This window comes from Vombatus ursinus, unplaced genomic scaffold (assembly GCF_900497805.2).
Source record: "Vombatus ursinus unplaced genomic scaffold, bare-nosed wombat genome assembly UNPS02000577.1, whole genome shotgun sequence".
Lineage (NCBI taxonomy): Eukaryota > Metazoa > Chordata > Mammalia > Diprotodontia > Vombatidae > Vombatus > Vombatus ursinus.
Window position 1 is genome coordinate 15,182,732 of NW_020940355.1, and position 17,243 is coordinate 15,199,974.

Consider the following 17,243-nt stretch of genomic DNA (forward strand, 5'->3'; position numbering starts at 1 on the left):
GGGCTATTCCCCTCATTTTATAGATGGGGAACATCACACCCAAAGATGTGAAGTGACTGGCAAAGTTCAAAACCTAATTACTGGCAGAACCAGGACTGGAGCCCAAATCTCCTGACTCCTGGGCCAGTATTCTTTCAATTACGTCATATTGCTTCTCCAGGAAAATTTTTAAAGTTATTTATAGGCTAAAATCTTTTTTCCTCTCTAAATTAGATAATTAGAATCTCTATTAATTCAATACAATGGGAATTGGAGGAAATCGTAGCCTTTTAGAGGGGAAGGAGACAGAACTTTGATATCATCATTTTAAGGAGCTCCCAGTTTAGAAAGGGCTCAACCAATGCAGATTGATACCTTTTTTGTAATTTATAGTCTTAGAGATTTGCCTGAGGGCCCTGAGGATTTAAGCAACTTGCCTGTGGTCAGAGGCAGGACTTAAACCTATTTTTTTTAACTTTAAAACCAGCTCTCTTTTCCCTCTGTGGTACATAAATAGACAAATGGGATAAAACAGAAGGCTATGACTCTTACAGAATCCTGAGAACATAGATTTAGAACTGGAGAGGACATTAGAAATCATCCAGTCCTACTTCCTCATCTTACATAAAAGAAAACTAAAGCCCAAAGAGGTTGCACAGGTACTTAAAGTGGCAGAGCTAGGATTTGAACCTAGGTCTTCAATTCTAAGGGCAGCTAAGTGGCCTAGTAGATAGAGTATCAGACCTGCGGTCAGAAAGACTCATCTTCCTAAATTCAAATCAGGCCTCAGACACTTAGTATCTGTGTGACCCTGGGCAAGTCCCTTAACCCTGTTTGCCTCAATTTCCTTATATGTAAAATGAGTTGGAGAAGGAAATGGCAAACCACTCCAGTATCTTTGCCAAGAAAACCCCAATGGAGTCACAAAGATTAAAAACAACTGAACAACAAACTTCAATTCTAAATCCAGAATTCTTTCTCCTATGCCACACAACCTCTGGAAACATAGTTACATAGAATGTAATTAATCATATATCATAGATTTTATATAATTGACAGTTATATACCTACAAATATTCTATCTAGGATAAAAGAATTCTGTTGAAATCATTTTGATGTTTCTTGTTATACCCAGCAAAACTTAGAGAATAAAGTTCCATGATTTCAAAGCAGATTATATGTGACTGAAAAGTTGATTCATCCCTAGCTCTGATTTTTATGTGACTCTCACAGATCCAGTTTGTGCTGACCATATCGCACACCCTGAGTGCAGTTGTGATACCTTGTGGCTTTCCTTTTGGCTGTCTCATCTTCCAGTCTTCCTACATGCTCACATTAGTCATCTTATTTTTAAATTTTTATGATCGGGTGAGTTGAAATAAGTGTTCTCAGATGAGTAAGCAATGTGTTATCTGTTTTATAGATTTCTACATCCTGACATCACATGTTTGCCTTGTACTTTCAAAGACTGAAATTTGAGAGTGATGTCTCATGTAATTGAGCCTGGTCCAGGAAATCTTATAGGCAAAAACAAATAGCTACAAAAATATGTGTTTTGTAAATGAGTTTTAAAAACAAATCTTGCTGTTATGCTACCAGCCAGAATTGTGGCCTCATTATTCACTTGGAAGAATTACTTTCAGATTACTGAGTGAGGAAAGGTCATGTTTGCCTTTTTTCTATCAAATTGTTATAAAAATGAACTATACCCAGAAAAGGAAATGGATTCAACATACAACTTCATAACAACTCTTTTGTTTAAGAACTGATTTAAAAAATGACAAAATATAGGCCTCAGGTGGATAAGATTTTAAATTAATCTATTTTTGTGGAAGTGGAACAAAAGTAAAGAACACTAAACAAAGATAAATTTGACATGCTAAATAATTTTTGAAATTGTATTTGACTGTTTTCTACTTCTATAGGGACACAGAGTTCCTTCTCATTTTCTACTTGTGTTTGCTTAAATTAATCCGTAATAGTTTTAGACAAATCATAGAGAGAGGAACTAACACTTTGATAGCTTTTCAGCCCCTTTATTAGTGAAATTGGGTAGGTAAATTTGCCTTTGAATGTAAGCTGCAAAAGCTAAGTATCCTGTGAGACTATCTAGGGATGAATGCAGATGAAAAAGGTCAAGTTGCCAAAGATGGTACTAGAGAAGGCTAAGCGAGCACTCATTTTGTTATTTCATGACCAGGAAGAAAGAGCAGACAACAATGATGGATAGAACTGAGTGCTCTAGCTCAAATTAGACCAGAGCCCTTTGTGAACAAAGTCTATGATTTCAGTCTCAACCCTAGTTGATATCCTTGACTGGCTTAAAAACAATTCCCTTGCTCAGACTTTGCAGGTGGAGTTCATGTATTTTGGCAGGGTAGTGGGGAAATGGCACAGGCCAATTCAGGTCTGGACCAGAACCTCAGATCCTCCTGCTGCAGCCTCAATAGAATTTCATTGTAAAACTGTTTGTCTTTATGTAACCAGGTATTCAGAGATGCTTGGACTGACCTCCTCAGGTCCAAAAACCTAGTTACACTTACTAGAAAGATAATTACTGCAGTGATAGTCACATTAGAGACACATAGGCTAGTATAGAATAAACGAAATAAGCAAGTTTTTTATTGAAAACTATGCAACTACTTTGACTACTACATAATTTTCATGTATAAGTAGAGTTCAGAGGATATTCTAGCTTTGAACAAAGAGAAATTCTGTGTTCCTTCGTGCATTAAACCAGCATGTATTAAGCAGTCATCATATGTTAAGCCCCTTGCTAGGTGCTGGGAAGAGAGAGACAAAAATAAAACATCCCTTGCACTTAAGAAGCTTACATTCTATTGGTGAGAAACTATAGGTACACAGATAAGTAAATACAAAACATGTACAAAGCGTATCTACAAGAAAATCTGGGTGGGAGAAGAGGGGACACTAGCAAATGGGGGGAATCAGGGTAGAAGTCTCATGCTATCGAGATGAGCCTTCAAGGAAGCTAGGGGTTCAAAAAATAGAGATGAGGAAGGGGAGAACCTCCTCTGAGAGAAGCAGTCTGTGCAAAGGCACAAAGGCAGAAGATATAAACTTGTGTGCAGGGAACAGAAATTGGGCCAATTTGACTTAGACAGTTTTGTGAATAAAAAGGAATAATGTACAATAAGCCTGTTAAGTAAAAGGTCAGCTAGAGCCATATTGTGAAGAGGTGAAAATCCAGCACTTTAAAGAGTTTTAAGTAGTGTTTGGGGGAAAAAAATACGATATAGAAAAGCTCTCACTGAAATACTTTATTTTTTTCCTTCCTTATCTGCATGTCTAAACAGACATACCGGAAAAAGCCTCTGCGACAAGATATGAAAGAGAATCTTACAGGGAAAGAAGTCACAAATGGTTTTCCCAAAGTTCATTTCACTGCAGCTAATGGAATTGGGGACAAAAAAGCACAGTGAAAATAGGAAAGAGAACAGCACACAAAGGAGCCTAAGAAATTCTTTTATTTTAAAACAAAAACTGAGTTGAAACAGTTCTTTAAGTTTTAGTGCAAACTGACATCTGTTGTTTATAAATAATTTGTACCAAAAATGTATTATTAATTAATTGCTATTAAGTTTAACATATTTACTAAATGCTTTGGTCAAAGGTTAACCACCAAGATGATGCTGGAAATTTTAGATCTCAATATTAATGTAAAAACCTCCCAAGTGCCCTCCCATCCCCATGTTTCTTTTTATGATGCCTTATACATTGTTAACCAAGTAAGCCCAAAGAACATTAAGTATTTTCATGATAAGCCTTTAAGTTAAAAAAAAAAGTTAGGGTTTTGTTCAGGTTAAAATGTTTAGACTACAATATTAGTTATCTTTTAGGCTACATATAGTAGGCACTAAACAGCCACGGATAGAGTAGTCAATCCATTGGGCTCAATATGGCATAAATCTCTAGAAATCATTTAAAAGGGAAGGTAGAATAAGGAAAGAAAGGGATAAAGCAGATTGTCTTTCTTTCTAAAGCCACAATCTACTTTGTCTCACATTCTCTAATTACTTCTTCCAAAAAGAATCTTAGTGAACTAGTGATAGAATATGCTTTTTTTTAATTTTGAAAATTAACTTTGCTAAGAGAAAACATGCACTGCCAAATCCTTATAACCATAGACACTTTGGCTAGGAATCTGACTCTTCAGAAATTCACAGACTCCTTGGTCCTTTTAAAATACCTTCTTCATATCAGGCCTCTTTGTGGGTTAAGCCTATGGTTTAGTTAAGAAGCAGGGGGACAGCCTGCTTAGTACCAAAAGTATCCTCTGATCCTGCTTGTCCACTCTTCCTATCTCTATGCAATGACTAGAGTCCAACCTTCTCCTCTTGGGTTGTATGCATCACTGACACTTGTCCTGAAATCAAGTAACTCAGCAATGGAGACAAAACAAATGGAATTTTTATGGTGCTTATTTTGGACCTAGTCAGAGACATGGCAATAGTTGCTTTATGCCACCCTTTGAAAGTTATTTACATTCTTCAGCCTAGGAAGGAAGAAGTGGGCCATAGGATGTACTGTTAACAAAGAATTCCCACGGAAAATAGTGGAATATTAATGAGACACTGACAAAGGCCAGCTGAGCAATGAAAGCTTCTCTGTGCTGGCACTGCTATATTTAATAGGGGCCAACCTTAAAAGAAGGAGAAAGCCCTAACGAGAATCCCCCTCTTTCCCTGAGGGAATCTTGAGATTTAATTTAATACTATGATACTGTCCTGAGATTAGGAATAGGAGAATGTCATCTGAATGTTTGATAGAGATTAATTTCCAGCCTGCAGAATTAGAATAGGTAGTTTTGTAACTTCATCCTTTCACCCACACTTGGGCTTACTGTAGATGTTTCTCATTTTTATATCTTTTAAAAATGCTTTTCAACTCATCCTGTTGGCATCAGTTGCCACATAAAAGCTTTTTTTTTTTTTTGGTGAGGCAATTGGGGTTAAGTGACTTGCCCAGAGTCACACAGCTACTGAGTGTTATGTGTCTGAGGCCATATTTGAACTCAGGTCCTCCTGACTCCAGGTCTGGTGCTGTATCCACTGCGCCACCTAGCTGCCCCCATAGAAAAGCATTTTAATTGGTAACTTTATACCTACTACTTGCCACCTTTTCCACCCACCCTTAAAAGCTTTTAAATTATTTTCTTATAAAAACTTATCACCCCTGATTTCTCATTCATTCACATTGCTCACTTAGGAGGCTGTGCCCACCTTCTGAGAGATCACCTAAGTACAGCATTTAATGTCAGTAAATTGTCAGTATGACTACTTGGTTTATCTTGCCACAGTTTAACATTACCTTTTGAACTTAGATCCACTCCTGTTGAGCACAACAGAGCAGATTTTGGTCCGATCTTAGCACTTTCTCACTCTAGGATTTTTTTTTTTTATTTCTGGCATATTGCTAGTAAGTCCAACCTCCTCTGAGGCTCCAAGTAGTTAACCGTTTCTTCCACCTTGCATTAGCCTATACCTTTATTCACTGGAAGTTTCTGACTTTTAATAGCTTCCCAGTGACACATTTTCAAGCCAGCATAGCATCTGCACAATGCCTTTTAAACCAAGAGCTAGAGCTGAGAGCAATTGTCATAGCTTCTCTTTGGCTAAGAATAAAAAGGATGAGGAGGATGTTCATTTGAGAAATCAGTTTCTTCTTCAGGTCTAGGTCTTAGACAAAGCTGAATCTTGTTACTTAAGTATAATTAAGGTGAAAAATGAACTTTTTTGCAGATAGCCATCAAAGAGTCCCATTCACCAGCCCTGCTCCTTCTAGTCAGATTGTTGAGTTATTAGTGAGGCACTAAAAGTCCCCACTGAGTGTCCATGGCTAAAAGAGTATTGTACTAGTCAGTCATCTTTTCATGCTGCTTAATACTGAAAAGCAAAGAGGGAAGGTCCTTTTCACCTGAATCACAGATTCAAACAGTTGTGAGCATAAGATGACTCAGGGACTGTTGGAGGCAAAGATGGAAATCTGACATTTTGGGGTAGCCTCCATAGACAAGCGTGTACTTAAGCTGGCAGCCTTGATAACAAGCAATTTAATTAATGGCTCAAGGTTAGCTCAGAACTTTGTCCAATTCTAAACTGGCCTTTGGTTTCAATGAGGCTTAATTTTAAAATATACATACATGTATATAGTTGTCATATACATATAAAATCATAAACCATTCAAGGGCTTGGAAAAAGGCACACACTCAGAGCTTTGAAATCTTAGCTATGAGAACTGAATCAGGTGTGTTCCAAATACTTCTGTCTTAAAGCATCTTTGAAATATTGCAACTTTGAGAAATAGAAACATGTTGAATTTTTTAAAATGTGATTTCTTATAAAAATATTGTAAATAAAACTTTTACATGTCTGTCTAAATCTATGTTGTTTAGAAAATAAGTGTTAGCAGAGCTTTTTGAAGAAGAAATGCTCTTTTCCCATGACAGTGGAAAAAAATTAGGTTTTAGTGAATACTTACATCTGTTGATAGTTTTCCCCATTAAAAATTAAAATGAAATGTTTGTCTAAACAGAATGGAATGTGAAATTTTTCAACTTACTTTTAAAATGCAGTGCTATCATTCATGTAATATGTACTGAAGGATAAAATTATTTTCACCTGAGTTTCATTTGTGTTTGTTTTCAAGGGAAAATGTCATTTGTGCTGATAGGTTGGAGGGAAACAAGTGGGGAAGAAGCCAGTCTGAATTCTTTCCAAAGAGTCAAAGACACTTTCCTTATGTTGTGAATGTTTCTGGGTATTTTTCGGTTGTAACCTGAATAAGGACATCATTTTCTTGTGTTCACATAAGAAGGACTTAAGTCTTAAGAATACAGGATCATGATAAGAGTGGGCAGGGAGGCAGGAGAAGCCATTTTTTCTTCATGTATTAAAAGCATTCAGTATGATTGTTGTATATTAAATTTATTTTTACCTTAAGCCATAATGTGTCATGGTTTTTCCTAAGTGCATGCTTGTTTATAGATCTAAATGACGTGTCCCTCAGAAGGATACTTATAACTAGGAAGGTTTTTAAATGCTCGGCTCTTCATTTGATTTGGTAAGCTCTTAGTTCTGGAGGACAGTGTGGAATAGTGAAAGGAGCCCTGGATTCGGAGTCAGAGGATATGAGTCAGAATCCTAGCTCTGCCATTCCCTGCCTGAGTGATCAAGGGCAAATCATTTAGCTTCTCTAGGTCTCAGTTTCCTCATCTGTAACATAAGCACTAACAGCTGGAAAGAATCAGAAAAGATGAAGTGGAAGGTAGCATTTGAGCTGAATTTTGATGGAAACAGGAATCCTAAGTCCTAATTTTATATAGAGAGCATGGTGTATTTGATTGGGCGTTGACCTTCCAGCCAGAAACATCAGGGTTTAAATTCTAAGTTTAACATTTGCTAACTATGATTCTAGGCAAGACACAACTTCTTCATGCCCCAGGCCTGGAGGTCTCTTAGTAATAGGTGAGTTATGGATATGTATCAGTGGAAGGAGTTTTCCACATGGATTAAATCACAGGTTTGAAAAGAAAAAAAATTAATATACCATTTTAACACACTTTCCTCATTTGCCGTACTTGATACGTCCAAACAGTATCTTGTTTTTTACTCTACCCATTCAGTTATAATGGCAATAAAAGGCCCTGTTCCAAGAATTCCATATCTCTTTTCTTAGCCAGTCAATAAATGCTAACTGCCTACTAGCACTGTGCTAAGCCCCAGAGATAACAAAGAAGAGCAAAAGACAGTCCTAGCTCTCAAGCAGCTCAGTCTAATGGGGATGACAACATGCAGACAACTATATACAGGATAAATTGGAAATAATCAACAGAGGGATTATTAGAATTATTATAGAATTAAGGGATCAGAAAAGGCTTCCTATAAAAGGAGGGATTTTAGGTAGGACTTAAAGGAAGCTAGGAAAGCCAGGAGATGGAGATGAGGGGAGACAACATTCCAGGCATGGGGGACAGCCAATGAAAATGCCCGGAGTTGGAGTGTCATGTTTGAGAAATAGCAAGGAGGCCAGTATCACTGGATCACAGATTAAGGGAGTGGAGGCGAGTATAAGGTGTAAGAAGACCAGAAAGGATGGGGGAGGGGAGAGAAGAGAGTGGTCAAGAAGGGCTTTGAACACCAAACAGAGGCTTTTATATTTGACCCTAGAGGTGGTAGGGAGCCCCTGGAGTTTAAGTGGGGGGGGTGGGTTTTTTTCTGATATGGACAGATTTGCACTTTAGGACGATTACATCAGCTGACTGGAGGATGAATTGAAATGGGGAGAGATGAGGCAGGGAAAGCAACTAGCAGGCTATTGCAATAGTCTAGGCATGAGGGGCTGAAGACGCACACCAGAATGGCTTCCCTGATATCTTTCAAATTCCAGCCAAAATCTAACTTTTTATAGAAAGTCTTTCCCAATCCCTCTTAATTCTAGTGTCTCTCCTCAGTTAATTATTAGAGGAAAGAAGGCAATAATGTATGAGAGATGTTATGAAGATAAAACCAACGGGCCTTGGCAACTGCCTCTTCATTATAGGTAGGAGAAATAGAGCAATAATACTGATATGGAGATATGCAGGAATCAGCTGACAGGTTCATGAAGATCAGTGTTACTCCATTTGAAATACTTGATGGATTTTAAAAGCCTTAAGTTTTTGAGAAGCCAGAAAAGAAAAAAAAATTGATGAAAGATCCACTCATAACACCACTTTACAAGGTGAGGTTCAATTCATTTTGAAGGAAGAACTACTTATCTTATACAACAAAAAAGACAACCACAGAAGTTAATGTAACTAATCTGCTTTTTGGAGGTAAGATTCAAGCCCAGGACTATCTGCTTTTCAGAGATTGCAGTAGTGTAGGACATAGTACTTTTGAAAAGGAAAAAAAAAACATGAAAAGATATTATTTGGACAAGGAATGCTACTCCTCAAAACTGAGACTCCTCTTTTAAACTATTTTTGGGGTTTAAAACCACAAATATTTTACTTGGGGGTTTTTTGGACTGTGCATAATAGGTGACTTTTTTCTTTCTTGCCTAAAATTTAGTTTTAAAATGGGCTCTTCCTTCATGTAATGAATCCCTGATAAATGACTCAGAACATCTGTTTATAGTGTATAATAGACTTGACCTTGGCCAGTTTGAAACAAGCAGCAACAGGGCTGAGTGCATTGGTATGATTGCTTGAGGCAGGCGTGAGGAGTTATAAATGCTATGGATGCACTTAGATCTTGGGCAAACAGCAAACTTAATGAGCTTCCTTTTTCTGCATAGTTGTGAAAACAGGAATAACCAATTTCATCCATGTCATAGAAAGGAAGGCATAAAGTGGTCTAATTTTTGGCATACACACTGTGCTAGAGGTAACAAAAAAAATTCATGTATGGCCACTTTTGTTTCTCTACTATGAAGACCAAACATTTAATCATTTAAATGTTGGCTCTCAGTTCCCTCACTTGAAGTGATCTCTCTCTGAATCTATCCCCTTCTGTTGAATCTCTTCTAGGCATTTATACATTCTACCTATCAGCATATTGGCATATGTCTTATCCCTCTAATTAGGATGTAAGCTCCTCACATATAGGGATGTCTGGTTCCATCTTTAGAGTCTCCTTGGTCATCTTGATCATGATGCTTGCACTCTGGTTTTCCTCCTCTTCCCTCACCCACAGGAACCTTGGACTCCACCCTTGGGATTCTGGGTCTCATACATGAGCTTTAGCCTTGTTTTGCCTGGAACCAGGTCTCTATGCACCTCCAAGTTGTCTTCACATCATACCGCCCCCACACATACCCCACTTTCCCATCTCCTCTTTATGTGTTTTTTTTTGCCTTCCTCCTTCACAATGTAAACTCAAGGGAATGGACTGTCTTGCATGTATTTGCATCCCCACACCCTAACCACAGTGTTTGACACATGTTGTTTAGTCGTTTTTTTCAGTCATGTACTGCTCTTCATGACCCCACCTGTGGTTTTATAGGCAAAGATACTGGATAGTAAGTGCTTAAATGCTTGATCTATCACTATCCAACACAGTGCCTGCAATACAGTAGATGCCCTTCCTAATACCCCTTAATGCTGGTGACTTCTCCCTTGAGATTCTCTTCCATCTACCCTGGTTCTATCTTGTAGGTACATAGTTGTTCACAAGTTATCTCTCCATTAGAATGTGTGCTCCTCTATTGACAGGGGCAGAGCTTTTGCCTTTCATCATGTCCCCAGCACTAATTGCCTGGCACATAGTAAGCACACTTGACTTAATGACAATAAATGTGTTTTGAATTAATATTTTTTTTCAAACAGAAGGATGTGGCAGGAAAAGTCAGGCCATGATGGGTCTGAGGATGATGGAAATGAATCAAAGAAGACAAAACTAGGATGATGGGCATTGATGACAAACTACCAACTTCATAACTTTGTCATAAGTTGGCATACTGTTACCGAAAGTGGAATATTATTTTTCCTTTTGGATTAAGCAAACCCTGTTTCTGGACATTAACAGATATTCATTTTATTGAAAGAATAAATGATATCTACTTGGGATAACTAGAGCCATGCTAAGATTTTTTTAAGCTAGTTTAATTTTGCAGAATATAATTTCCTTCTGCACAGAAATCAAATTTTTATGAATAAGGGAGTCAACTGGTAGTGGACCACTATACTGTTAAGAGATACAGGTTGAATGTCTCTAGTCCATGGTACCATCAGCATCCTGTGGTATTGTGGTATTGAAGAAACTCTCACACATGCCAAGAGGTTCATTTTCTACCAGGTAGCTCCTTTTTTCTATTTGCTAAAAGCAGAGCCTCTGATAAACGCCTGATTTACCTTGCTAATAACTTTGGCTTTGAAAAGGTAGAAGAAGCAGCTCAGAGAGTGTTGATCTGTGTCTGCTTCTGACTCGGAACCAGGAAGAGTTGGATAATAAAGTAGAAGTGACAGAAAACATAACCATCACCTTAAGAGTTTTTGATGGCTAGGAATGATGACTAGACCTGGGATTTCATTGGACTAGGGAACTTCCAGGGGAGGAAAGCATTGCTACCAATGTAGATTGGCGCCTTCTCTGAAATGGAGTGTCTTAGAGAGTTGCCTAGAGCAGTGTCAAACTCAAACCAAAAGGAATCCCTGAGGGTTGCAGATTGACTTAGAAAACTACAAATTAACATTATCTATGTTGTATTGTACCTTTGTTTATTTTGTTAAACATTTCCTAATTACATTTTAATCCAGTTCAGGAGGCACTCAGGTGTTTTGCTGTAGCTTGGACCCAGTGCCAGCACTGGATTAAAACGTAATTAGGAAATGTTTAACAAAATAAACAAATATACAATATAGTTAATATTATATTAAAAAACTAAGTCAATATGCATCCTTATTGAGCAGTTAGGTTGCACAGTGGCTAGAGCACCAGGCCTGCAGTCAGGAAGACTCATCTTCCTGGGTTCAAACCTGACCTCAGACACTTATCCCTGGGCAAGTCATTTAACCCTGTTTACCTCAGTTCCCTCAACTAAAAAATGAGCTAGAGAAGGAAATGGCAAACCACTCCAATATTTTTGCCAAGAAAACCCCAAATGGGATCTTGAAGAGTTGGATATGACTGAAAAGTGACAGAAAAACAACAAAAAGGGATCCTTCTATTTGGATTAGTGGCCTCATTTCTATTTGCATTTGACACCACTTGCCTGGAACACTGAGATTTTATGTAACTTGCCCAAGGTCATGCAGCCAGTAGGCAAAGGATACACTCGAATCTAAGTCTTCCTGACAGACTCTCTATCATCTACACCATACTAGGGATGGAAATAATGCATTTCAAAAAGTTAAAAGAGACAAATAGGATCCCATGAACTGAGACTCTAAAAGCGAAGCTGGCTTAAGAGCACGAGAGAATCTTTTTTTTTTTTTTCCCGGCAATTGGGGTTAAGTGACTTGCCCAGGGTCACACAGCTAGTAAGTGTCAAGTGTTTGGTCTGAGGCCACATTTGAACTCAGGTCCTCCTGACTTCAGGGCCGGTACTCTGTCCACTGTGCCACCTAGCTGCTCCAAGAGGGCAAGAGAATTGCATGATGCAATCACATAAGATTTCAATAAAGAATGACAATAAACTAAAATTAGATATCATTTTGTTAGGGGAAAAAAATCTCCTTTTTGAGTTCATGCAGTAGATACCTACTGCCAAAATAGTTTTACCACAACCGCAGCAGTTATAGAGGTAAAAATTATGGAGGTTTTATTATGCTTAAGCACAGGTTTAAGAGATAGAAAAATAATCCTGAACTCCAAATGAAGTTTCTGAAAAGTTTTATAGAGAAAATTACAACAGATAAAGAACTAAATTTTATTGTATATTGCAATCTCATACATTCTTGTAGGCTATAAAAGGTTTGGTTTTTTTTTTTAAGACAGATTCATCCTATGCTTCCTTCAATATCATAAAAACTGAATAAACTTAGTTAAATAGAATCATAATCTCACATATCCCCTAAAGAAACAAACCTAGTTAAAACAGACTCTATAGGTAAACTGAATCAGGTCACAGATCAAGCTACATTTAGAAGATCCACAGTGGGCAGATAGAGAGAGGAGACCTACAGTATACCTATCTAGTCAGAGTCAGATGAATCCTTCCTCAAGTCAAATTATTTGGGAAGCTTTGATTCTCTTTTTGGCTCCTTATCTGAGGAAGGCTTGAGGCCTTAAGTACATTTTCACATCCCATGGGACTGGTTTCAGCCAGCTCAATAACCTCCTAACCAGGAGAAATGTCCCTGTCCTCCCCTTTGCGTTCACATGCATTCTCCAAGGCCTGATATCTTTACTCCACCAGGCTATCCTTCAAGGAGGTCTGGTTTGCTGTCCAAAAGTCTGGGCCATTATCTTGCACCTGCACTCAATGAGCATTTCTTGGTCTCCTGAGAGAAGAAGGGGGTCATTGTTAGCCCCCATTACCAAAATTCCTTGAGGCAGGAGAGCTAGATTTTGAAACTTAACTCATCACAGCCCAGCAGAACTCTGAATTAAGCTCAGAGACGAAGAACCATGACAGTTACAGGACGAAACCAATTACTTGTAAATAGGATCAATAAGAAAATGAAATGTATCAAATTTTAATCTACTCACCTCACGCCAGTCTCTTTTCCCAAAAAGCTTCTGATAGATTGAAAACCTGGCCTTTTTTTCTAGGCTCAAATGCCGTTTCCTGTGAGATTGCCCACACCAGAGGAATTCTTTCTATAACACTCTTTATCAGTGCTTTGCATAGTGTCTTGCATGGAGCAGTACTGAAAGGTTCTTCTAGTCCATGAGTTCTTAACCAAGGGTCCATGTAACTTTTTTAAAAAAATGATAATTGCATTTCTATATAATTGGTTTCCTTTAAATTTTATGTATTTTATTATATGCATTTGAAAACACTATTCTGAAAAAGGGATCCATTGATTTTACCAGCCTGCCAAAGGGGTACGTGAAAAAGTTAAGAACCCCTGCTCTCAACAGATATATCAAATGTTTTTCAATCCTTCCACGAGATCCATTAAATATTCATTTCTCCTTAGAATCTATTTCAGTATAATTCAGTTCAACAAGTATTGAGTGTTTGACATCATCCTAGGGGCTAGGGAGACAGTCCTTCCCCAAATGACTACATTTCACTAAAAGGAAAACAAACAGGTAAGTTTACAAATATACAAATACAAAGGATATACAAATCATATATAGAGTAAGGTAATTTCAGTGGAAATAGGGGATGGGGAAAAGAACACAACAATTGAAAGATTAGGAAAGGCCTCTTAGAGATAATATGAGCTGTGCTTTGAATTGGACACTTACTAGCTTGTGACCCTGATTTGTCACTTAACCCTATTTCCCTCAGTTCTTCATCTGTAAAGTGAGCTGGAGAAGGAAATGGTGAACCATTCCAGTATCTTTGCCAAGAAAACCCCAAATGGGGTCCCAAAGAAACACAACTGAAACAACTGAAAAACATGGTAGATTCTACAAGGAAGAGGTGAAGAGGGAGGGCATGGTAGGCATGGAGGATAGCCTATTCAAAGGCATGAAGATAGGAGACGGAATATCATATACAGGGAGCACAAAGTAAGCTAGTTTGGCTAGAACATAAGAGTGCATGATGGGGCAGCTGGGTGGTGCAGGAGATAGAGCTCCGGCCTTGGAGTCAGGAAGACCCAAGTTCAAATCTGACCTCAGATACTTGACACTTACTAGATGTGTGACCCTGGGCAAGTCACTTAACCCCAATTGCCTCACCAAAAAGCAAAAAAAAAAAAAAAGAGAGAGAGAGTGCATAAGCAGGGGAAGTAAGTATGCAATATATCTGGAAAGACAGATTGGAGCCCTAATGATGACCACCAAAAGCTTCTGAATTCTGAACTTCTTAAAAGTCCTAAGTGAGGCTTTATCTTCCCACACCTCTACATACCTCCCCCAGGTCCTTTTGGATCTTGGCACCATTTGCATCATATCTGATTCTACCACAGCCTGGTGCTTAGAGAGGGAACAGGGCCTAGAACCTTGTTGGTCTCAGCTTCCTTTCCACGCTGGTGCCTCGGGCTATGGATGATCCCTATGTCCCATTCCTTTTCTCTCCCTCTCTCCCCAACATAAACCCACAGGTCAGGACAGCCTCTGCATGGGATCTACTTGGGACTTTGCTGCTTATCACCAGATGCAGAAAGCTCCTTTTTGACATCTGTGTCACATCTGTATAACTTCCATTGACTTTCACATAAGAGTCAGAGTTCTGGGTTTTTAACTAGAGAAACACCTGAATCACAATCTTTTATTGGCATCCAGAGAGCCAGATGTGCCTGCTACTGAGCACAGCACAGGTGGGCTTCTAGCCAAGCTGTCTCTGCCACTTGGAGTGCACCAGGGCATTCATTTATGATGATACCCTAGAAGATCCCACATCAGTGATTCCTCCTCCATCTGATATGTGCTGTAAGGTCCTGTGGGAAAAGATACTCATTGCAAATTGGAAGTACTAGCAACTTTCCAAGGTTGAGGAAGGAGAAACTAATCTATATTCTCCTACCATAACCCCTCATCTTCTAGTGACCATGGGAACAAGGTGCCAGTGGTGAAAGCTAAGACTAGGGGCACCATCATGAATCCTCCTATTACAAAACAGACACAAGAGGGCAGCAGGCAGGGCTGAGAGATGCTGGGTATGTCATAAAGGTCTTGCCACAGAGGAAACCAAGTACCATCATGCAGCAGAGGCAGTTCACAAAGTAAAGTGACAAAATGGAGAGATTAAAAAGAGAGACTGACTACTTCAGACCAATTCATTCCAATAGCACATCCCACTCTTTTCCCAAGGAAAGGCTCAGAGGTTGGTTTACTTAGCAATGTTCTATTTCCTTACCTGGCCCAGACATCACCAGCATGGATTCTGGAAGCAGGGATAGAAACAGAACCCCATCTTAAAAAATGGAGCCTTTTGGGACCAAGAACCCCGTGGAAATCCAACTTGGGTTTGAGTGTCTAATCCTACAGAGGTACTCAGAAGCCATAACCAATAGAGCTCATGTGGGTCCAGACAACCAGAAATGCAGAGAACTCAGCAGCCTTCAAGCCACCCAAGATAGACACTTTAGTGATGGAAGGGAAGACACAACTTCCAAGGGCCTATAACCTCAAACTGAGGGATAGGAACATGTTGAGTCCTCCAGGAGTCTAACCCATACAGGCTTTTCATATAGGCAAAATTGCTCTTCCTAATGACTGGCTCTTGTTTAGAGAGGATCACAGACACGTTTCCTGCTTCCCATTCACCTTGATTTGATATAGAAAAGAGGTCGCCCAATCACAACTCTGTTGGGAATGTATCTAGGGAGCTGGTGATTGCCTCTTTAAGTATTTGTAGCAAAGCTTGAATCTTTCTAATGGAGGGAGGACTATTCTGTAAGGACCCAAATTTGGTCTGAATAACTTGCCAAAGTACAGTCAACCACAACCAACTACTGATCCACAGAACTAGATTACAGGGCGTAAGGCAAACAATGAAATCTAAATAGATTTTGTTTTGCATATTTATCCAAGATTTTTAAAAAGTCTTAAGTCAAATAAGTAAAAACAATTTTATTTCAATAATGTTTAATTAAAATGCAGATTAGTTACTTATAGAATATAAAGAATAGTCTACAAACAAGTTTTTTGTTTAAAAAAAGGAAGGATTTATCTTCACTAGTAAAAAATTATCCAGAGCATTATTAAATATATCGATACTATAAAGATCAAACCACAGATTATAATGTGGTATTGTAAGCAGTAGGTGGAGGCAATGTCATTTATTAGAAAGATCTGGAATAATTTGACTTTCAAATACAAGACTTAAAAGAAGCATAAAGAAGAAGGTAAAAGGAAAGAGAAACCGTAAGAGATTCAATAAGGTTAAACTGTTTACATTCCTTCATGGTAGAATGATACTTTTAACTCCTAAAATTTTCTCATTATTAAGGCAGTTAGAAGGAGTATATACATAGACAGTTGGGCACAGGTGTGAGTTGAATATGATGGCATGATTAAAAAGATAAAATTAAGGATGAGAAAAAGGAATTCACTGGGAAAAGAGGAAAGTGAGAAGTAGAATGGGGTAAATTATCTCACGTAAAAGAGCTTTTACAGAGGAGGGAAACATGCGGAGCATGTAAACCTTACTCTCACCAGAACTGGCTCAAAGAGGGAATAACACACACTCACCTGAGTATGGAAATCTATGTTATCCTACAGGAAAGTAGGAGCAGAAGAGAATAAGGAGGGTTGGGGTGGAGAGACTGATAGAAGGGAGGTCGAATTGGGGGAGGTAAAAGTCAGAAGCAAAACCCTTTTGAGAATGGACAGGGTGAAAAAAGAGAAATGAAAGGATAAATAGGGAGGAAATAGGATTAGAGGGAAATACCCAGTAATCACATAACTGTGCAAAAATTACAGAAAGTTCTTCTGATAAAGAGGAATATATTTATTATACATTATATATATTACATATAAGAAATATTATGTATTTCTTAAATATATAGAGAACTGAGTCAAATTTATAAAAATAACAGCCATTCCTAAATTGATAAATGGTCACAGGACATGAACAGGTACTTTTCCGATGAAGTAATCAAAGCTATCTCTAGTCATATGGAAAAATGCTCTAAAACACTATTGATTAGAGAAATACAAATTAAAACAACTCTTAAGTTGCCACCTGATATCTATCAG

The 17,243-nt window shown here is 38.3% G+C and overlaps 1 protein-coding gene and 1 pseudogene across 1 annotated transcript in view; both read left to right on the forward strand.

The window, feature by feature from the left end:
* Positions 1 to 3,422, forward strand: part of ELOVL2 (ELOVL fatty acid elongase 2) — an 87,164-nt gene extending 83,742 nt beyond the window's left edge. Inside the window, exons 7-8 of the mRNA XM_027846848.1 lie at positions 1,213 to 1,347; positions 3,297 to 3,422. Coding sequence (XP_027702649.1) covers positions 1,213 to 1,347; positions 3,297 to 3,422 — 261 coding nt within the window. The remainder of the gene's footprint in view (positions 1 to 1,212; positions 1,348 to 3,296) is intronic.
* Positions 3,423 to 14,142: 10,720 nt separating this feature from the next.
* Positions 14,143 to 15,714, forward strand: LOC114047061 (annotated as a pseudogene).
* The last annotated feature ends 1,529 nt before the right edge of the window (positions 15,715 to 17,243 follow it).